The following is a 23,779-nucleotide window of genomic DNA, read 5'->3' on the forward strand; positions in this document are numbered from 1 at the left end:
TGCCAAGCCATGCCTTCCCTGGACTGGAAACAAGCTTCCTAGGACCGGTTTCTGGCATTTCAGCCGTCTTCAGCCAGGCTTTGCTTGAATCCAGTGGCAAAGTGAGCAAGGGACTCACGTCTGAGCATACCCTACCAACTTATGGTGAGCAAAGTGGTACAAAAGGGGGGTGGTGATGGACGGAGCATCTGAACCAATCAAACACTCACACCCAGTCAACAGATCTGGGTTTAATCCATCACCATTCTTTAGCCCACTCTGCCACTCCAGTTCAGACATGGCCATATGCAAATCAGTCTGACCCTGTGCCTCATGGGAACAGTCCAGCCCGAACTGTCAAGCCATGCCTTCCCTGGACTGGAAACAAGCTTCCTAGGACCGTTTTCTGGCATTTTAGCCGTCTTCAGCCAGGCTTGCTTGAATCCAGTGGCAAAGTGAGCAAGGGACTCACGTCTGAGCATACCCTGCCAACTTATGGCGAACAAAGCGGTACAAAATGGGGGTGGTGATGGATGCAGCATCTGAACCAATCAGACACTCACACCCAGTCAACAGATCTGGGTTTATTCCATCACCGTTCTTTAGCCCACTCTGCCACCCCAATTCAGACATGGCCATATTCAAATCAGTCTGACCCTGTGCCTCGTGGGAACAGTCAAGCCCGAACTGCCAAGCCATGCCTTCCCTGAACCGGAAACAAGCTTCCTAGGACCGGTTTCTGGCATTTCAGCCGTCTTCAGCCAGGCTTGCTTGAATCCAGTGGCAAAGTGAGCAAGGGACTCACATCTGAGCATACCCTGCCAACTTATGGCGAACAAAGCGGTACAAAAGGGGGGTGGTGATGGACGGAGCATCTGAACCAATCAAACACTCACACCCAGTCAACAGATCTGGGTTTAATCCAGCGCCGTTCTTTAGCCCACTCTGCCACCCCAGTTCAGACAAGGCCATATGCAAATCAGTCTGACCCTGTGCCTCATGGGAACAGTCCAGCCCGAACTGCCAAGCCATCCCTTCCCTGGACCGGAAACAAGCTTCCTAGGACCGGTTTCTGGCATTTCAGCCGTCTTCAGCCAGGCTTGCTTGAATCCAGTGGCAAAGTGAGCAAGGGACTTTTAGAAGTGGGCATTTCTGTTTGCTTTGTGTCTTTGTGCCTGCCTGTTGTGTATTGCATGTCTGGCTCTGGATGACAGGGGCTAGAGAGGTGCAGTGGCTCCAGAGGGGCTCGGTGAGTCAGCACTAGGCTGAATAGGCCTGATCTGCATTTGGAGTAGTGGGAGGAGTAGCACCTGGGCCTGAATAGTACTGTATTTGAATATCTTTGAAGGTAAATCCCTAGGCAGTCATATGGTCAAGATCAGTCAAAGACTCATATCAAAAACGGGCATGATGCAATTAACTCAGTGTGAACTACAAACATTACTTTTTCAGGAAGTTTCCATTTTTTATTAATCTCATTTTTAAAAAAAAGACAATTCTAGACATGCACATAACTCCTTAATACTATAAAACAATCATTACAAATTTGGAACCAACAGCATAAATACATTTTAACATGCTACAAAGAATCCACAATTAAATACAGTGAAAAATTGATTAAATTCTTAACATGATTATAAAAATGAAGATGATTGAACAGTGGCTAAATGATGGATCTTCTTCAACGCCCATTTCGGTGCACACTGCGCCTTCATCAGGTAAAGCCACAAACAATGTCTAGATAAGTGTGAAGGATGAGGTTTAGGGGCAAATGCATCAAAGCCTTTTGCGATCGCAAATGGTGCGATTCACAAAAATCGGCCGTTTGCGATCGCAAAATTTGCTTTTGTGATGCATCAAGGGTCAAGGCCCTCGCAATTTGAGAATTCGCAATTAATCGCGAGTTCTCAAATTGCGATTGCATTTAAGGAATCGCATTTTGCGATTCCTTAAATGCAATGCATGAAAGTTAAAAAATCTGCGATTTTGCAAATAGGGGGAGCAAATTACTATGAAGTTCAACTTCATGGTGATTTGCAAAAACTTTGAAATATGCACTTTTGTGCATTTTTGTAAAATTAACTTGTATGAAATTATGTTTTATTTTTTATTTTATGTGGAATTCTTCGGAATTCCAAATCATAATAAAATAAACTTGTGAAAACTTGCATTTTTCAAAGTTTCATGTTGCCTAAGGGCATGTGTGTGCGCAACATATGTGCACAGATCAATTTCAGGGGTGCAACAGGGTGTCCTTTGGAAACCCCTGCACCCTTGAAATTGCATTCTCAATTTGCGATTCGCTAATTGCGAATCGAAAATTGAGAATGTCTTCCCATTCATTCCTATGGGCCTCTAGGCCCATATGAATGAATGGGGAGGTATTCCTTAATTGCGAATCGCAATTTGCAAGTCGCAATTAAGGAATATTTAGAAATCGCAATTTTTTGGGCGATTTCTTCATGCATAGCCTTTTGCTATACCTTATTAGCGAATCCTTATTTTTCGCTAATAAGGAATCGCAAATGGCACTGTTGATGCATGTGGGCCTTAGTTCCTACATATTCGATTACTCTAGGTATACGGATGTGTATTACTTTGGGGAGTCAGAATATATTCGAGTCCAGAAATGATGTACAGTACACGACAGGCTTGATAGCACTTGATAAGCTGATATACAATGAGCCAAGTATAACACAATTGTTTACTGCTCAGAAGTCGATATGTTTAAGTGGAGGGGTTAATTAAAGCTGCCCGAATAGGACTGTGGGGCATATTATCAAGGGGGTTTATCTCCGCTTTTTTGGCTTTAAAAGCCAAGAAAGCGGAGATAAAATGATCTCCCTATTACCAAGCTGTCGCTAACACCAGTTAGTGACAGCTAATAGGAGATAGCGACCATCTTGGGCCCCGCTTTGCATGTCAGTGATATTTATCACTAATGACATGCAAAGTGGGCGTGCCAAGATGTTAGCGACTGGAAACAGTCGCTAACATCGCTATCTCCTATTACCAACTTTTGGAGATATTCGCGCTAAGCGCGAATATCTCCAAAAGCTAACACCTGCCCTGAGCAGTTCTTCACCATGTTATCCAATGGGAGGTGGATAACATGGCTAAGAGCATTTGCTCGATAATGCATGAATATCGCTGACTTTTCAGCGATATTCATGCATTGCGGCCGTTTTTTATCGCATTTGCGATAAACCTTGCTAATAGCAAGGTTTATCTGCGATAAAAATCGCCGATGTGCGGCGATAATTTTTGTCTCTAAACAAGTTAGAGACAAAAATTATCGCTAGTTGTTGGTAATATGCCCCTGTGCCTGCCTTACACCATGCTGGCTCCACCCCCCTGTGGTGTGTCTGGGGCCAGAGCCAACACTGACAAAGGAGGTGGTAATGCACCTTTAGAGAAATGTGTGAGTGCACCCCAGAACTGGGTCGGACTGGGCACAGAGCCCTGTGCCGGGAGGGGGGGACAAAAACACTAACTGGTGTAAGTATTGTGTGCTGGAGGAACATTGTGCTTACATGGTGCCAAAGGACTGCTGGGCGCCAGGAGAAACCACCATAAAGGACTCCCTCTCTGTTAGAGGGGCTCTGTGGGCTGGCCTGCCTGGGCCCAGCTCTGCCCTTGGAGACTTTGAAGTTGAGCACAGGGTGAGCGAGGTGCTCCCCGACCCGCCGCTGTTTCTGAGGTGCTGTGCTGGGACGGGAAAGTTGTTTCCTTTGTCTCCCGGGGGTGGACTGAAGGATCGTGGATGAGGCTCTCTTGCGAGTGCAGTGCATTGTGGGTGCCCGTTGTTGGACAACTAGCGGGGCTGACCTGAGTTTGCAGTGCGGCTCGGCCACGCCCCCAGAAGCCAGTGAGGATGCTGCAGGTCCAAGGAACAGGCGGTAGCCTACCCCACATTTTCAGACACGGAGGAGAGCCCGAAATTGAAGGAGACTTTTCTCCGAATGTAGACGCCTTTTCAGAGGCCGAAGTCAGGCAGTGAACGCCTGGTTATAGGCGCGGCTCTCACGAGAACGAGGAGAGTCCAGCTGAAGTCAGGCAGAGGTGCAGCCTGTTGGTGGGCAGGCCTCCTGGGACGACGAGAGCTCCGCGTGCCTGCAAAAGTTGTTAGAGGTGAACAAGAGGAGTCCTGCCAGCAGAGCGGGGAAGCTGAAGAAGTGCTTCTGCCCCTGCTGACCATGACGGGCAGTCTACGAGGGCTCGAGTCAGACGATTGTCCCCGGAATTGCGTGCCATTGCGCCACCTGAAGGTGCGCCACGGTGTCTTTCATCCCTGTTTTGGGGGGGCATGATACAGTTTGTGTTGGGGAGAAAGCCCCACAGAGACCCGAGCTTGGAAACCCCCTTTTGGATGGCAGCATCTGCTCGTATCAGCCCGCACCTTGATGGCATGGTTTTCCCTATTAAGAGGGAGTTGGGCCCACAGAGCTCTATTGGCCTGGCACAACAGTTGACCCATAATGTAGTGGGCAGTGGGCCTGAGCGAGATGGGTGAGTGGGATCACATGCAGGGAGGGCCCCGGAGAGGCGCCCCATTGAGGGAGGGCTGCCTACCCCTCCCCCGCTATTGAAATCTCCTGGGACTACCGGAGGTATGGTTGTAGGTGGGCAGGTGCCCTGAAGCCTAAGCGGGGAGGGAGACAGTGGCCGCATATGATAATGTATGGGTGATTCCTGTTTTCTGGGTGCTTCTCCCCACCTGCTACAGTTTGTGCCCAGATGTCATGATGTGGGTTGGTCGCCATTCCTTCCGGAAGTTGCGTCCATAAGGACTGGGCAGTAATGGCGGTAATATGCCTACTGGTGGCCTGAGGGTTCAAATATGGGCACAGTGACAATGTGGCTATGATGTACACATAATATATGGTACAGGTGCCATACTGTGATGTGTGATGCCCTAATGTGATTATGTTTACATTGCCAGAGTTACACCACCTGTACAGTGAGGGGAGGAGTTGATAACACGTACACGTTGCAAGTGTTTACTATGATGCACTGCTGCTAATGTATGCAGAATGTGTATTGCTCAGTATAATCCTACCAGTAGTTACTGGTGACCCCTAATGTAAGGTTTTTGCCTAAGGCTTGATGCTAAGTGATAGGTTATGAAGACAGTGGCCCGATTGGCCCTATAAGTCTATGCAATCCCTGTAAAGACATACTTCATGCCAGGTGGCACAGTGTACATATGTGATTGTGTTCTAAAGTGTTTTATGAGTAATACAAAGTCTATTTTTTATATAACCTTGTGTGGAGTTTCTTTTTGTGGTGTGCCTTGTGTGTTGCTGTGGTGTGAGTGTGTTGCGCAAATGCTTTACACATTGCCTCTGGGATAAGCCTGACTGGTCTGACAAGCTACCAAGGGGGTGAGTAGGGGTTATCTTTGGTGTGTAACTACCTTGCCCTGAATAGAGTGGTAGTTTCTGCCTTGCTTAGGCACATGCCCAGCCAACCAGAAATCCAATTTCTAACAGCTGCCGAGGTTCTTTGGGGGCCAAGAATGCCTATTGTTGCCATAATTAAGTCCCCCATAGAGGGATTGCTGTGTCCTCGCAGGAGGCCCTGCCTTCTTTCTCAACGGCTCTGCTAACGTGCCTCCTGTGCACTACTGGTTGGGGGTGTAGTCTAGGGGTGAGCGCACCGGTAAACTCCACTTTACTAGCTGAGTTCTTGCTTAATTCCGTGTTCCAAGTGGAGTGGTAAAACTCCACAAACACCACTGGAAGAGCTGAGTTTTCTGCCCACCCATAGTTTTCTGCCTTTTTTCTGCTCACTTTTGACCTTTATTTCTTTCTGCTTGTTGCTGACATTTAGTTTTCCCTTTTCTGCTCGTTTCTGACATGTATTTTGCCTCTTTCTGTTAGGTTCTGACCTTTTTTCCTCTTTCTGCTCACTTATGTCCTTTTTTGCCTCTTTCTGCCCGTTTCTGACCTTTATTCTGCCACTTGCTGCTTGTTTCTGACCATTATTAATTTGTCACCTTTATTTTGCCTCTTTCTTGTCGTTTCTCACCTTTAATGTGCCTTTTCTGCTTGTTTCACACCTTTATTTAGCCTCTTCCTGCTCATTGCTGGCCTTTAATCTGCCTCTTTTGGCTCATTTCTGACCTTTATTCTGCATCTTTGACACCTCCCACCAAGCGAGAGCAAACAGAAAGCCCACTTTCAGCGTGCGTGATTCCTGCCCGCTATGAAGCAGGCAGGAAAACAGATGGAAAAATTGCTCCTGCATGTAGGGAGCAGCATTGTTTGCTGCTCCCTGCATGTGGCAGCAATGCCAGCTCCTGCTGGAGGCTCCCCCAGCAACAAGGGCCCGGGACCCGGGAGATGTGGGGGCCTGGGGAGGGGGGCTCTCTTGCCCCCTCCACTTCCTCTAATTGACGGGGCACTGGGTGATGGGGTCCCCAGGGCCGACAACTGGCCAGGGAGGGGGGGCGTGTGGCCTTCCTCCCCTTCAACTAAATGGTCGGGCCCCAGGGGATGGGGCCCTACCAATTAGTTGGACCTTGGTGGATGGACCTGGACAGCAGGGTGCCAGGGTGCAGAGTCCAAAACTCAACAGCATCAGTTCAAACAAAATGGGGGTGATCATGCAAAAAAGGCACACTTTCTTAGAACTTCTGTTATTTCAATTTATGGAAATCAATGGATAATATGCTATATTTGATACAATTATTATTTCATATTGATTGTACAGGTACATGTGGATAGTGTATGATTAGTTCACAAATCGTTATTATTAATTTAAATGTTCATTTAAATGCTTGTTGGGTGTGACCACGAAATGCTCAGGTAATGGCAGAGTACATTCCAGGTGATCCTTGTCATGCTTCATGAAACCCCTAGGTGTCAACTGCAATTGCTCAATGGCTAGGAAAAACCATTAACCGTTCAAGTACACATATTATATGATAGTATGCACTGTTTTTTACAGAGCTTAAACACAACAGAAGTGTGGGATGAAGCACTACACAAAATAAGTTATTATTAACCAGTAAAAGGATGTCTTTGCTTTATTCTATTCCTGCATTCCTTCCAATGCTCGCCTAAAGAAACAAATGTTCTTCGATTAACCAGTTTCTGCTGTCTTGTGATTTAAGTAAGATACATTTCAATCAATCAATCAATCAATCAGAGCATTTATATAGCGCACTACTCACCCGGAGGGTCTCAAGGCGCATGGGGAGGGGGGTCCGCTACTGCTCGAACAGCCAGGTCTTGAGCTGCTTCCTGAAGGCGAGGTGGTCCTGGGTCATGCGGAGGTGGGTCGGGAGGGAGTTCCATGTCTTGGCGGCGAGGTAGGAGAAGGACCGTCCCCCAGTGGTGGCTCTTCGGATTCGAGGGACGGCGGCGAGGGCGTGGGCGGTCGATCGAAGCTGGCGTTTGGGAGCGTAGAAGTTGAGGCGGCTGTTGAGGTATCCTGGTCCTTGGTTGTGTAGGGCTTTGTGAGCGTGGGTGAGGAGACGGAAGGTGATTCTCCTGTTGACCGGGAGCCAGTGCAGGTCTCTCAGGTGTTCGGAGATGTGGCTGCGACGGGGGATGTCCAGGATGAGTCGTGCTGAGGCGTTCTGGATCCGCTGAAGTCTCTTCTGGAGTTTGGCGGTGGTTCCTGCGTAGAGGGAGTTGCCGTAGTCCAGACGGCTGGTCACGAGGGCCTGGGTGACCGTCTTCCTGGTCTCGGTGGGGATCCAGACTTTGTTAGCTATCTACAATCCTTTGACATTGCGTCCCTACAAGAAACTTGGCAAATAGAGCCCCCACACCTGCATGGATTTCTACGTTTCTTCACCAGTGCGGTGAGAACAGCAAAATATGGTCACCTACAAGGGGGCCTAGTAACCTATGTATCAACTGCAAGTGCTCATGACATCAAGGAACTAAGATTTAAGACTCCTGACCTAAATATAATAAGAGTATCTACCTCCAAACAAGGAATGAAGGGCACAAACTTCATACTGATTAACGTCTATATACATCAAAAAAGGAAAGGAAAGGCTGCAAAAGACCTATGTAACAGCCTGGAGGAAATTATAAACGACACCCCGACAACCGACGTTATAATCACTGGGGACTTCAATCTCAATCTAATGGGAAGCTCAACAAGCGATGAGAATCACTACCATGACATAGCATGGAAGATACCACATCAAGAGGTCCCTCAAACATCTACATATACAAAGTTAGGAGAGCAGGTATTAGAGAACCTGGAGTGCTATAACCTTAGAGGATTAAATGGGAGATTTAAGGCCGACACTCCGCCAGCGTGTACATTTCACACATCAAGACTTAGTAAAATACTGGATTACACTTTTATGTCACTATCCCTATTCCATCATATTGTTTCATTCCAAATAGGGGACAAAGCTGACAGTGACCACTGTCCCCAGGAAATTATACTTAATACTATCAAACCAAAATTTGAGCAATCGCTGGTACCGAACGACCTGATCTACACCATCAACTATAAAAGGATTAAGTATTCGGCAGTAGAGGACGGAGAAATACAAGCAATGGCAAAGCAACACTTCGACCGAAGAACTGGAGCAAGTGAGGTGGAGAAATGGGAGAATTTCACATCCAACATGGCAGGTTACAATACAAACCCAAAATTCCAAAATGCACAGAAGAATAAAAATATGACTTCTTTCACAAATGTCTACAGAGTAAAGATCAAAAATATAAAAAAAGGCATTGCTCGAGCCATACGCCAACTCAGGCAGTACCCAAGAAATACAGCGAGGCACAACCATTTGCAAGAACTAAAGATATCTCTAAAAAAAACAAAATGGGAAGCGAACAGAGTAATGGAGGACAACCTGTGGGCAAAATTACATTCAGACACTAAGCAGAATGATGGGGCAAAATTTTGGAAAACAATTAATTCTTTTTTAAATCCTGGGCACGATGGAGTTTCTTCTAATATCTCCGAACAAACATGGGTGAATCACCTTAAAAGTCATTTCACACAACATACAATCGACAATTTGGTGACAGAAATCAACGACAACAAACCAATTCCAATGCGCGATTCTCAATACAAACAAACAGGTCAAACAACAAGCATATGCGTGGCAAAACTACAAAAGATAATTGGACTCCAAATCAAAAAAGGGAGGAGAGAGGGGGCACCAGGCCCGAACGGAATCCCTCCCATCCTTTATAAAATGAACAACAAGGAATGGGCTGAAGCACTCGAGCCACTGTTTTTTGAAATTAAACATTTTAATGTCTTACCTGCTTCCTGGAAGGGCTCTATTATTTCCCCAATTTTCAAGGCAGGGGACAAATCGCTACCAAGTAACTAGAGATTGGTTGCCCTTATGGATAACGAAGCAAAATATTTTGCAGGGATCCTTCTGGAGGAATTGCAAACCTGGGCCACAGAAAACTCTCTAATTCCAGCAAATCAGACTGGTTTTGCTAAATCTGTCGGGACGTCAACAAACATTTTGGCTGTGGGTTTGCTAATTGACAAATCAAAAACAACAAAAATGCCAATCCATTTATGCTTCATAGATTACAAGGCGGCTTTCGACCACATAAATCGAAATCTTCTATGGTCAAAACTAAAGAGATGGGGCATACCAAAGCCTTTGCTAGACTTGTTGATTAACCTACACAGCGAAACGTGGGTACAGGTGAAGCTGGGCGACGGTTCCCACTTGTCAAGACGCATCCCAACAAATAAGGGCCTTAAACAAGGATGTGTCCTGGCCCCAACGCTCTTTAATTTGTTCCTAGGAGACCTTGTTCCGGTGCTCAATAACTGTAATTCTCATGCACCCAAACTAGGAGGCCAAATACTACCCACGCTGCTATATGCAGATGACTTGGTTTTAATTAGTCACACAAAAATAGGGATGCAAAATCTTGTGGACGCTACAAAAAGATACTCCAATGAGAATTACCTGACAATAAACTTGGAAAAGACCAAAACAATGTCAATCAATAAGAAAGGAAAAACATCATACAGCTGGTTTTGGAATAATACCCGCATAGAGGATACAACTATTTATAAGTACTTAGGGGTCCAAATTGACAGCAGTGGCCAGTTTATCAATCAAAAAGAAAGCATCAGAGGAAAAGGCATTGCTATAGCAGTCTCGCTAAAAAAACTAAACAGCAAGCTCACCAGCCCATCTCTTCTTCCTTTGGCGCAAGTTATACGAGCCAAACTTTTGCCAGCAATTACTTACGGCAGCGAGGCTCAAAGAGGAAGAGATGCAGAAATTCTGGATAAGTTTGTGACATCAGCATACAGGATCATATTCGGCCTGCCAAAATATACCTCCCCGGCTCAACTCAGATTAGAGTTTGGTGGTCAGAAGCAGTCTCTCGCAAGGGGCGTACATAATCACGTGGGACAAAATCAGGAAAGCTAAACAGGGGACTTTAAACAGCTTACTATGGTCGGAATTGCAGCGAAATCCAGTCTTGCAAGCTGCAAAGTACTTGGAAAAAAGCCTGGTAAATCTAGGCATACAGGAACTGTGGAATACCTCTACTAATCATACCACAGTCAAAAGGCTGGTAAAGAAAACAACGAAGTATCTTTCATGGATTGAAGATAAGGCGACAGTTGCCAAGAGGTCACACGGATGGTTTGTCTTAAACTCCTACTCTCAACAAGGCCAACAGAGTTATCTCGACTTGGGATACTCAAGGACTACAAAATTGAAGTTTTTAAAATTCAGATTGGGCCTGTTACCCTGCAGAACCCATCTCCCTCATTGGCTGAGGGACAAAGGGGGCTGCCTCTGCCGTTTATGTAGCAAGGCAAAGGAGGATATGCCACATTTGTTGTGTTCCTGCGACAAATTGACAGAGGAAAGGAAACGCATGCTGAAATCTCTGTTCAACCAACGAGGAATACGTACTCGAAGGCATGCAGTTCTTGCTTGCTTCACTCCTGATGATCTGCAGTTAAACTGCAGCTTTGTGAAGTTCATGAAGGAGGTGGAGAAAAAGATGAAGAAACTAGAATCTTCACTTAACTTGCTGCTTCTTGACTAGGCTGAACCACATTTTAAAATGATTGTCTAAATATTATTAAACCTATGAAGGTGGTGGAAAGAGGACATTGGAAGCCAACCTTTCCTTTTAAGCCTACAATGAGAAATGAAGTCAAGATGAACATTATTGCAAAATAGTATTTAACTTACAAGATTTTTAAAAATGAATTATATCGTTTTATATGCAATATTAAGTATACGATGAAAATGTACAGTACGTATATGTATTTCTTTTTTTTTTTTAAATGGAGATATTGCAATGGTTTTTAGTAACTATGCAAAATAAAATTCAATTCAATTCAATTCAATAGTCTCGGTGGGGATCCACCGGAAGATCTTGCGTAGCATGCGCAGGATGTTGAAGCACGACGAGGAGATGGCGTTGACTTGTCTGGTCATGGAGAGGGAGGAGTCCAGAATGAAGCCTAGGTTGCGTGCGTGGTCTGTTGGTTTGGGTGCGCTGCCTAGGGCGGGGGGCCACCAGGAGTCGTCCCAGGTGGAGGGTGAGGATCCCAGGATGAGGACTTCCGTCTTGTCCGTGTTCAGTTTCAGGCGACTGTTCTTCATCCATTCGGCTACCTCTTTCATCCCTTCGTGGAGGTTGGCTCTGGTGGTGGCGGGGTCGTTGGTGAGAGAGAGGATCAGCTGGGTGTCGTCGGCGTAGGAGATGATGTTGAGGTTGTGCTGGCGTGTGATGGCTGCGAGGGGGCTCATGTAGACGTTGAAGAGCGTTGGGCTGAGCGAGGAGCCTTGTGGAACGCCGCAGATGACTTCGGTGGCCTCAGATCTGAACGGGGGGGAGGCGGACTCTCTGTGTCAAGGGAGTATTCTTTCAATAGTCAAGAGTCGGTGTTTCCATAGGATGAGATACAGCAGTTATCTTTGAAAACCACCTAGTGGTTGTGCCAAATTAGTGAGCAAAGATCAGAACCCTATTTTTAGATCTCAACTACAGACAGCTTTTATCTATCTGTTGTTGAAGACCTATTGTGGAAAAAAACAATACTTACAATTGGCTTTGGGTCAGTCCATTACTTACCATTGGTTTGATTTCTTGTCAGTCTCATTCGCTTCCTTCTTATTTCAAGGCTTTCCTTCCTCCTTTTGTGTTTGTACCTCCCATGGAGCAAAGGTTCTTTGCCATTCTTTTGATTAGATGATTTCTATCCTTCCACTGCATCCATTCAGGGAACTACTTTTTGTGTTTGTTTTATGACTCCATGTGAGTGTATGTGTTTTCTTGCTCTTTTGCTTGAGTGTTGCTCATCATCACTGAAATCCCCCCGCATTTACTGTTTTCTTCCCCAACCCTTTCTACTTACCTGTTGTGTCTCCCACTCCTCCCCCTTTTGGTTTGCGCTTTTGTATTGCTCCCCCTTCATGCACAGGTTTATAAAAAAAATTATCTTTTTGTTTTTAATTTACTACCTCACACCCTGTCCATAGCTCCTTCACTGCTTGCAAATGCATTATTGTGTTTTTGTTTTTGCTCATGCTGTTCAGCATCGACAACATTATTTTTAATGGCACCTTCAAAAAAGCAGTGGCAAAGCCAATCGGCCTACATTATCAAAGCCAAAAGGTGAGACCTATTAGATTTGCTACTGCTAGTTGTCAATGCTTGTGGAGCACTCAGACTGGCAAAATTATTTGTTGTCGCCTGAAAATCCTTGGGCCACACTTTATTATTTCCTTATTTATTTACAGGCGATACAGCTGCTAATAGTTCAGGTGTGACATCACAACTGTACTGTTATCAGTATGGTGCGTTCTGAGCTGCAGTGTTGTATGATGGTAGACCGCTGACATCACAGTGCTGTTAATTTATCAAATATCTTTCTTAAACTTTCCTCTCTTCTTTTAAATTGTGTCACCCAGCTTACAGGAACACAAAACCGCTGCTGACAAAAGCAACTTCCTACTTCCGCTATTCAATCCATTTCCATCACCCTATCCCTTCTTCAAACACTACTAAACACACAAGAAATCGAGAGCACAAACCTAACAAAACTAATGTACAAACGAAAAAAAAAAAAAATTACTAATATACCAACTATTAACCTCTAATCTTGGGTGCCAGAGTAGCTCGCAACTCACCGCAAAGTGCTTCAACGCCTCGCAGAGATAGTGGTCGGCGCTATATGAATATTATTTATAATTTCATAAATTTACTACATAACCCAATGGTTTCACACAGTGGCTTTACTGCTTGCATTGTATAGTCCTACCTTACTTTCTCCTGATAAGAGATGGCACTGCGCCAAGAACTTTAGGGAGCTTCATAAAACTTGATATTCAATGACAGGAAATGTATCCTTGAACCGGTCTCCGCCCTTACAAATACCAGCCCTACATTTGGAAAGCATCCTACCAGCATTCAGTGATAACAAACAAGTCACCCTTGTTTCAGTGAATTGTGACAGAGCCAGTGGTGGTTCCTGCGACTACTCAAATTGCAGCAGTTCCAGTAAATGACGCACCTCTTTCTCAGCCTCTTGTAATCTGGCCTCCAGCTCCGAAGGAATCATCTTTCCCCTGAAAGGATTAAACAGACAACGTTATTTTTCTCACTGGACGACTTTCTTTTAATTGCACTTTTCAAATCTTATTACTGCCTTTATTCTTTTTGCTTTCATGTAACTGCCGGGAAACTTTGAGGCAAGAAACTGAGCAGACCTTATTATCGGAGACATGTTTCTGGCAGATACAGAACGGCCATTCACACCCGAACCACTCGGAGACCTTCACAGGCCAATTGCAGAGAACCCCCACAGAGGACTCTCAAAATGGAGCCCTTGTGTGGCTGTTTTAAAGCACCGTGTGCTCACTACAAGTGACGGACAGACTAAGAAATGTAATAGGCTTATTTCTCACAACACAGAGAGGTTAGTTTACTAAACTCCAGCCAAAACAATCGCAGATCTTGTTTCAAAGTAAGACATGCATGCTTAGTAATTTTTAGTATTTCCTTATCCATGGAGAACTCGACTTATTTTTCGGCCACATTTTTCTAGGATCTTTTTCCAGTACAATTTCTACTGTCTGCCCAAAGCACCTTCTGCGTGATGGTGGTTGGCAAAGAATTGAGGCACAAATATTATTCTACAACGAAGATGTGAATTTGGGGTGCAGTGTTAGATAGAGAGAAGGGTTAGAGAGCACGAAACAGGCAGTGTTTTCATGCTGCAACTTCCCCAAAATGATTTGTATTCTATTTAGAAGTTATTCCTATAAAGAAGTTTGCTTGGTCTTTCAAACAGCGATGCAGCGCGTTTTCAGCATGTTACAAAGGTGCTTTGAGCTCAAAGTGAAGGTGAACAGAGTTAGGAAAGGAATGATGCGATTTTTGGGATTAAAGACGATTTGCTAACACAGAAATTGTCATTGTCGGGGAAATTTTAAAGATTTTGGGATCCCTGGGCCAAACTTAATTTGTGGGACCCTTATGGGAACAGGTTTGAATTTAAGATCCAATTTCAGCTCTTTCATACGTTCTTTAGCCAGGTCGCTGACTGTGCACGTCACATTGTCCAAATACTAAATACGTTTACACCTAATATTTAGGGAGAGTGATGTGTATTTTCAATATTGTATAACAACAGCAGTGCACTTATATTACTACAACTAATCTCTGTGACACTCTCCCATTTATCATATGTGAGGTCCTGTTTTAATGTAAAAGAAACTTCTTTATGGATGTTGCATGAAACCTAAAAACATAATTTATCTGTCTCTCACACATAACCCATATTAAGAATAAATGAAAGGAAAACAATATTTAGAGCAATCTGTTTAGGAAATATTCAAGGCCATCAGGGCACGACTCTCTGCAGAACAGATCTGGCTATATCAATGGGCCCCTGAAACAGAGGGGCCCAGGGCCAGAGGCAACTTTGCACATGCCTTAAAAACGGATGTATGACAAAATATAGAAAGACAAAATATCGACCTACAAAAATATCGGCCCAATATTATCGATGTCAACAATATCGACATCCTATCTACAAAAAGGTAAGTACAAAAATATCAAGAAAAAAATATCGGTCAAAAATATAGTTTTTTTTAAAATATCGTTTTTTTAAATAAAAAAAATATGTAAAATTAATTAAAACGTATAATAAACATAGTACAAAATATATTATATTATTTAAAATTAATAAGTAATATACATAATGTAATAAAAAATAATTAAACATATAAATATAATATATACTATATATACTTATTAATCAGTTGTAATAACTTATAAATAATTAAAAATATTATATATTACACATTCATCTATACACATAAAATAATAACATACATAAAAATTAAATAATTATGCAAAACAAATTAAAAAAACAATTATTTTTAATACTTATTAAATTAATTATATACTACATTAACTAAAACAATACAAAAATATTAAGTAACAGAGGGAATACATTCCTATTCCAACTCCCCCCAAAAAAACAGTAAGGAAAATGTTGGATAGCGTAGGGGTAAAAATTACTATTCTCACTCCAGAGAGTGTAACAGTAGGGAAAGTGTTGGATAGCGTAGGGGTAAAAATTACTATTCTCACTCCAGAGAGAGCAGCAGTAGGGAAAGTGTTGGATAGCGTAGGGGTAAAAATTACTATTCTCACTCCAGAGAGTGCAACAGTAGGGAAAGTGTTGGATAGCACAGGGGTAAAACTTACTATTCCAACTCCAGAGAGTGCAACAGTAGGGAAAGTGTTGGATAGCGTAGGGGTATAAATTACTATTCCAACTCCAGAGAGTGCAACAGTAGGGAAAGTGTTGGATAGCGTAGGGGTAAAAATTACTATTCCAACTCCAGAGAGTGCAACAGTAGGGAAAGTGTTGGATAGCGTAGGGGTAAAAATTACTATTCCCACTCCGGAGAGTGCAACAGTAGAGAAAGTGTTGGATAGCGTAGGGGTAAAAATTACTATTCTCACTCCAGAGAGTGCAACAGTAGGGAAAGTGTTGGATAGCGTAGGGGTAAAAATAACTATTCCAACTCCAAAGAGTGCAGCAGTAGGGAAAGTGTTGGATAGCGTAGGGGTAAAAATTACTATTCCCACTCCAGAGAGTGCATCAGTAGGGAAAGTGTTGGATAGCGTAGGGGTAAAAATTACAATTCCCACTCCAGAGAGTGCAACAGTAGGGAAAGTGTTGGATAGCGTAGGGGTAAAAATAACATACTTATAAATAAACTAATATTTTAAAATATAAAAAAAATATTTAATAAATTAATCTAAACTATTGACAAATACCAATAAATAATTATTAAAAAAATAATTGCCAATTAATAATTAATATCCAATACATTAATTATCAATACCCAACTATAAATGTAATACCTACTTAATTACATATCAATTACTTTACATACTATAAACACACAACAAACACCAATAATAAAATAATACACTTAACATAATTATCAATTAATCAATTAATTAAAATAAATTACCAATTAATAAAAATGAATTACCAACTAATAATTAATTTACAATAATATAATTAGCAAAAACGATTAATGAAAATAAATTATTACTTAATTACATTTATAATACTTCCCACCCTATTCCCCTATAAACCCACAACCTGCTACAGAACATAATTATCAATTATTCAATTAATTAAAAGAAATTACCAATTAATAAAAATTAATTACCAATTAATTAAAATTAATTTGTAATTCCCAAAAAATTCAAAAAATCATTTAGTATAATTACATTACTTCCCACCCTATTCCACTATAAACCCACAACCCGCTACAGAACATAATTATCAATTAATCAATGAATTAAAATAAATTACCAATTAATAAAAATTAATTACCAATTAATTACAATTAATTTATCATTCCTAAAAAAGTAATAATTAATTTACTATAATTGAATTACTTCCCACCCTATTCCCCTATAAACCCACAACCCGCTACGGTACTAAAATACAACATTTACTTAAATTACATTAAAAAAAAATAATACATGTTCAATACATAATAATATACATAAAAATCATATAAAAATTGATATTATTAATATCGATATTACTTACATCGATATTAACAAAATCGATAATAATTACCTCCGAAATTCTGTCCCTTCGATATTAAAAAAATCAATATTACTTACCTTCTATATTCTGTCCCTTCGATATTAAAACATCGATATTATGGTAGGTCAATGTTCAAAAATCAATATTTTGTCTGCCTACCCTTAAAAACGTCTCAGGCCCTAGTATTGGTTAATTCTGTGTCTGAGCAAACACGTTCTAAGGAGCAATTCTGTGAACTTTTTGGGGTCGGTCTACTTGTAAACGTTTGCTATCCCTAAGCTTAAAAGTATTCACAAACACTTTCCTTCCAGTTTCCAGGCCAGTGCTACATTGAGACCTTTGCAGGCAGCTGGTTGACAGTGTCACAACAAACGGCTTGCAGTAGAGTGCAACAAATGGCTTGTAGCTGGGGGTATGGAAGCACCCACATTGCTTGCAAAAACATGTCTTGATGTTTTTGCCTGAGACTGGTTGTAGATACCACTATTCAAGGCAGGTGCAGATTTGCTTTTGCGGAGGAAGTGGGGAGGGAACACCCCAACACTGAAACGGTTGTAGGGGAAATACATTTCTCATGAAGATGGGGTAGAAATGCTTGGGAGGGGTCACAAAAGTCACAAGCGCCATTGCACATTTAATTTGGCCATATGGGAATGAACATCTATACATTTTGATATGTCTTAGTGGCAGATTTCCAAGGCTGATTCTGGAATTCTTTGTGATTAACATGAAAGCCCACCATGCACTCAAATCGAAAACATTATCCTGTGTGAATTTATACCAAATTAGTTTTGTGAATCTTATTCTTTGCACTGAGAAATCTTTACAGCCTGACAGTATGGCTGACCAATGACATCGGTAGTGAATTTAAAGACACAGTGGTCGGGAAAAGGTCTTTCACTGTAAGACACCGAAGGTCTGTAGATATGCCAGTTAAGGGATATTGGCCGGTACAGCAAAGAATACCATTGACATGCACTTCATGGGCAAATTATGTTTATCACAATAAAGCCTGCCCTGTTGGCTTTGGAAATGCTAGGGGGGGAAAAGTAGAAAAAAGGGACTGCTTTCTGTATAGATTTCACATAGGAGATAAAGAACTGAATGTGACAACGTCTGCTGATTGGGTATACTCTTCACATGCCAAATAGTCCCTCATGCATTCCTATGGAACCACTTCCTGGCAAACGCAGTGATTCAACGAATAGCCAAGATCGTGACGTACTAGAGTAACACTCTTCTGAGTGAAGCCAAAGCCCACTCCGTGTATATTTAAAAGAATTGATATCAATATGTGTTTGGAACTGTCAACATACACAATGATGTCTAGGATGCTGCATATGATGAAAATGTGCTTCAGCACAGTGTTTTTTGTATAGTTCTTTATTGGCTACACCCAGTTCCGGTACCATTTTTTTCAACCTTCGACACATAATGCCATTGTACAGAATAATAACAGCCCTGGAAATAAGACGCTCCCACCCCATTAAGCTCTACCTAGGTTATATTACCACCATGACAACAATTTACAAGAACAATTCAATTATGACAGGTTCCAGCTGAACTATAGCGCTTGAGGCAGGCATGTGCCCTGTTGCTTGGTAATCCACAAACAGCCCCCACCCCAGGCTAGGGTCCAGCACCACAGGTCCAATCATCGCAATCCATCCTCCGGTTCAAACAGCTCAGCAATCATAGCCACCCATGCCTGCATGTCATCAGCTAGACTGTTATCTATCTGAGTCTTGCGCATGCGCCTTTCCCCAGCCGCTGCCCCCCACTCTGCCATAACCCGCAACCAGTCTGTAAGCATTTGACACATCTCTTAACATCCACTTGATGGCAATCCTGCATTTTTGCAGTACTAGCCCTAGAAATATAAACTGCCTGGTGAGTTGTTTCTTCTTGCGATTTGGTATAATTCCCATGAGGCATAACTTAATACACAAAGAGAGTGACCCTCCAGAGACCCTTTACAGCCTGGCCACCACTGCGTGCCAGTAAACCCTGACTACTGGGCACCCCATACCGTGTGCAGAAATGCAGTGTCAGCCATGGAACAGCGTGGACAGGAGGATAGGTGCTCCAGACATATAGTGGGTAGCAGTTTGAGGGTCTAATACACCTGGGGTCAAATTAGGGTAGTGCCCCAGGGATGATAAAGGCATTTGTGCCCACTTTGCTTGCCCTCGGGGCACTGTGGTACTACAGAAAGGACCACAGATGATTGTGGGGCCCCTTCTGTATTGCATAAAGCTCCAGCACCATCATCAGAGGTCATTGCCTCATTTGCATGGGGGTATGGCACCATGTAAATGAGGGAATTCCTTTGCCTCTGTGCCACGCCGTATAACAAAAGCTGTCAGGAGGCGCACTGACAGTGCATCACCTAAAAGGTGGCGCACTGTCGGTACGCCCCCCTGAAAGCAACCCTCTGGAGAAGAAAAGGGTGCCCTATGGATCCCCCAGACATCCCCTTGTATGCTTTTGCAGTCGCTCACTGCACCAGTCTGCAAGGGGATGTCAAATCCCCCTTCAAAATGCAGACCGGTTGCCGCCTGCACAATGAAACACTTGAAAACAGCTGCTCTGTTTTTCACATGAATGCACTGCCCCAGGGCAGTGTGAGTACACGTCTGCACTGGGGGCAGTGCATTCACTATAATGCGGTGCACTTTCCTGGTTAGTGCTGGGTTCACCTTTTGAAAGGTGTGCCTGGTGCTAGCCACGAAAATGCGCCCATACCCTAGTATGGCCCCTAGTGCACAAAATTATATTGAACCAGCTTGAAGTGGGTGTTAGTAGTAGTCCCCTTCAACCCTTCATGTACAGCCTCACATTCTGAGTCTGTCAGTTACTTTCCCATAGTCTCAAACCACTTATTTTCATGCCAGTGCAGGCGCATGCGTGTCTTCCCGCAGCATCCTATAAACGAGTGATACTATCCGCCGTGCCCCCACCCGCTTAATAAAGGCCATCAGTGCCTGAGACTCCTGCGATACCTCTGGGGATGAGGGCCATATTTCTCTCTCGCAGTGGCCGCTATCTTGGTAAATTGTAAGAATCGCCAAGTACCGAAGTCAAAAGTTGCCATAGCATCTGTCAATGTGATGAATCAGTAATTTTGGTATAAATCCTGCAGTGTCTCGCAACCCCACACCTTTCAACGCTCCACCAACATCAGCTGTGCAATTTGTGAAAAGGACCTTATTGTCCAGACACACAAATCTGGGGCATACAGCGCCTGTCTCAATAACTTCCAGACCACCCGCTCCCACACTCAGCAAACCGGTTCCCCAACAAAAGGCACTGAGCAAGGGACACTCATTCTTATCATTAGAAGTCTGGCATGGCAGTTCCCCCATGCTTACCATCTAACAGTCTCTTCTCCCAGCTGCTTCCCTCGTCCAGTCAGGGCACAGTGTCCTGCAGCTAGTCAGCCAGGTAATAAAGTTTCATGCACTGTACCTCCATACTACCCCTACCACATGGCCGCTTGAGATGACAAGCCTAACTTTCTTTCTCCCAGTGGCCCACAATGGTTCCAGAAGAAGTCTATCAAGTTCCCTACAGGTATGTTTGTGTATATCATAGAGAGTGCCCTGAAAAATGTATAGACACTGAGGCAAAATGATCATCTTGACAAAGGCTATTTTACTCACCAGAGACAGGCGTAGGGTGTTCCAGAATTGGACCAAGGATTTGTGAGCCACCAGCAACCTACCCATATTATGACAATGAAACATCTCCGGGGCCCTCATCACACTGATTCTGAGGTATCTTACAGTGTTAATCTCCCAAGGGAGTTCCAACCACGGGAGCTCTTGCAAAGGCACTTCAACCAGTGCACCGAATGGGAACAATTTGGATTTCGCCCGGCTCACGCCCAGTCCAGACAATTCTCCAAACTCTGATAGTGTGGCCAACAGTATGGGTACAGGATATTCGCAAGTACACCAGTGTATCATTGGCACACGAGGAGACCACGTCTGTCGTCCAGGCCACAGTCACACCCCAGTCACGCAATACCGTCTGCAAATAGCAAAGGTGATAATGGGCATCCCTGTGCGGTCCCCCTATGGAGTGAGAAGCTCCTCTACACGTCCCTCCAATGCACACCCTCACCATCAGATCAATATATAGTATTTGCACCCATCACAGATAAGAGCCCCCTACCCCCATGGTTCACAGTTCCGGCCACAAATACCCCCAAGCTACAGAATCAAAAGCCTGCTCGATGTCCAGCAGTGCCAATGCACATCTATCCCCCACCAACAACGACGCATGCAGAGTTGGTGCAGATAACATAATGTATTATGAATGGGATACAGCTGCATTGGTCCTCATGCACCAACTACAGCAAATGAGGCAACAGACTGGATGCCAGGATTTTACAAAGGATCTTTATATCAACGTTTAACTTCAATAGCGGCCGGTAAGATGACACCTCCCTTGGATCCTTATCTGGTTTTGCCAGCATTCTGATAAGTGCCTTCCTCGTTGATTCCGGTAGCACACCATATGCGTAGGCCTCACTGTAAATGACTGGTAAATTCTGGTGTGAACATGGGCTTCTATTAGAATTCTCCACGGTATATTATCAAGCCCATTATTGCAGCTTTAGCGGCAATTTTCTGCTGCTAAACCGGCGATAATTTTAATGCCGTCCTTGATAATATGCCTCCAGGTTCTTGCCAGTGAAAACCCACATTTTTTACTTTTGGCCTCATGTTTTTAGGCCTTTGCTGTGGTGGGAAACCCCATAATGGGCACTCACCCACTGCAAGCATTATATTAAAATGGTTTAGAGCTGTAACCTCCAGAGTCCACCTTTACAAAGATTAGGTCAGCTGCTGTGCAGCTGGACTCACAGGCTCCGTTGAAGTTGCGAAGAACACATGAACAACACACGTATGCTCATGTGTGCCAGCTGAGTTGTCTGGCTTGGCCTGCCACCGTAAACAGTAAACACTGTCAAAAATGGGGCACGGAATAAATCCATATAATTTGAATAGAGACAACAAGAGAATGCAGCATTCCTTTTGAATGTAGTGTAACATGTGTCGTCACAGTTCATTATATGTGTGAGTTGTAATTTACTATCTCCAGATTGGTGTGAGCGTAAGAGGTAAAAGTCGCTGCCTTGTACCTAAATTAGCAGAAGTCAAATATGATGTAAGATTTTACATATTTTACTTCCTTCTTCTAAATAATGATTTGGCATGTTTACCTGTGCCATCCTTAACGAGATTCATGCTTTGAAGTCCCCCCTGGGAAAGTTAATTGTTCTGCTGCCCCTGAACACAGTAAGTTAATTCTACAGAGGTTAGGCTTCTCCTGGCACAGGAAGGGGTGGGTTCAGCATAGCAGTTAGCAGCAGCAACATGTATAATGGGCGTGTAGTTTTTTCCAAATGGGACAAAGGGAGGACAGACAACCTCCTGACTCTATTCACCACAGGAGGTTTATTTGTAATTTGAGAGGGAAGAAATGAGGACTGGCTGGCACAGATGAATAACAGAAGAGGTGCATTACAATTCTGGAGTCAGCTGCAATTTCAAGTTCTTCCCAGTAAATTGTTTAAGGGGAGGGACTGCCAGAATGATGGCACCTGGGATTGCAAGTTAGAAGTAAAGGGATAATTTGCAATCGCTAGATTCAGAAGCTACATCCAGGTTCTGGAACTGTTACTTGAGTTTTTAAACGCCTGCACAGGCAAAAACAGCAAAAAGAAGAACAAGAGGAAGAAAAACAAGCATTGGCATTGCCAATAGGTCTCGCTTGTGGGACCTTATAAGTATTTAGTTTTGCAGCACAATATCCTTGTTGCATAATCGGATATTGTGCTGCAAAACTAAATACTTATAAGGTCCCACAAGCGAGACCTATTGGCAATGCCAATGCTTGTTTGTAATAGATGGTGTCTAGCCTGCAGACTCTGAATCTGCACTCTGCACTCTGAATCTGCACTCTGCACTCTGAATCTGCACTCTGAATCTGCACTCTGAATCTGCACTCTGAATCTGCACTCTGCACTCTGAATCTGCACTCTGCACTCTGAATCTGCACTCTGCACTCTGAATCTGCACTCTGCACTCTGAATCTGCACTCTGCACTCTGCACTCTGAATCTGCACTCTGAATCTGCACTCTGAATCTGCACTCTGAATCTGCACTCTGCACTCTGAATCTGCACTCTGAATCTGCACTCTGAATCTGCACTCTGCACTCTGAATCTGCACTCTGCAATCTGCACTCTGAATCTGCACTCTGAACCTGCACTCTGCACTCTGAATCTGCACTTTGCACTCTGAATCTGCACTCTGCACTCTGAATCTGCACTCTGAATCTGCACTCTGAATCTGCACTCTGCACTCTGAATCTGCACTCTGAATCTGCACTCTGAACTCTGAATCTGCACTCTGAATCTGCACTCTGAATCTGCACTCTGAATCTGCACTCTGAATCTGCACTCTGAATCTGCACTCTGCACTCTGAATCTGCACTCTGAATCTGCACTCTGAATCTGCACTCTGAATCTGCACTCTGCACTCTGAATCTGCACTCTGCACTCTGAATCTGCACTCTGCACTCTGAATCTGCACTCTGCACTCTGAATCTGCACTCTGAATCTGCACTCTGCACTCTGAATCTGCACTCTGAATCTGCACTCTGCACTCTGAATCTGCACTCTGAATCTGCACTCTGAACTCTGA

At 43.6% G+C, this 23,779-nt stretch overlaps 1 protein-coding gene across 3 annotated transcripts in view; it reads right to left on the reverse strand.

Moving 5' to 3' along the window:
- Positions 1–23,779, reverse strand: part of LOC144829132 (glutamate decarboxylase 1-like) — a 927,195-nt gene that overhangs the window by 207,595 nt on the left and 695,821 nt on the right. For all 3 annotated transcript variants that reach the window (XM_078687953.1, XM_078687955.1, XM_078687954.1), the window contains exon 8: positions 13,489–13,543. In XM_078687953.1, the coding sequence (XP_078544079.1) occupies positions 13,489–13,543 (55 nt within the window). The remainder of the gene's footprint in view (positions 1–13,488; positions 13,544–23,779) is intronic.

Source organism: Lissotriton helveticus, chromosome 4_1 (assembly GCF_964261635.1).
Source record: "Lissotriton helveticus chromosome 4_1, aLisHel1.1, whole genome shotgun sequence".
NCBI classification, from domain to species: domain Eukaryota; kingdom Metazoa; phylum Chordata; class Amphibia; order Caudata; family Salamandridae; genus Lissotriton; species Lissotriton helveticus.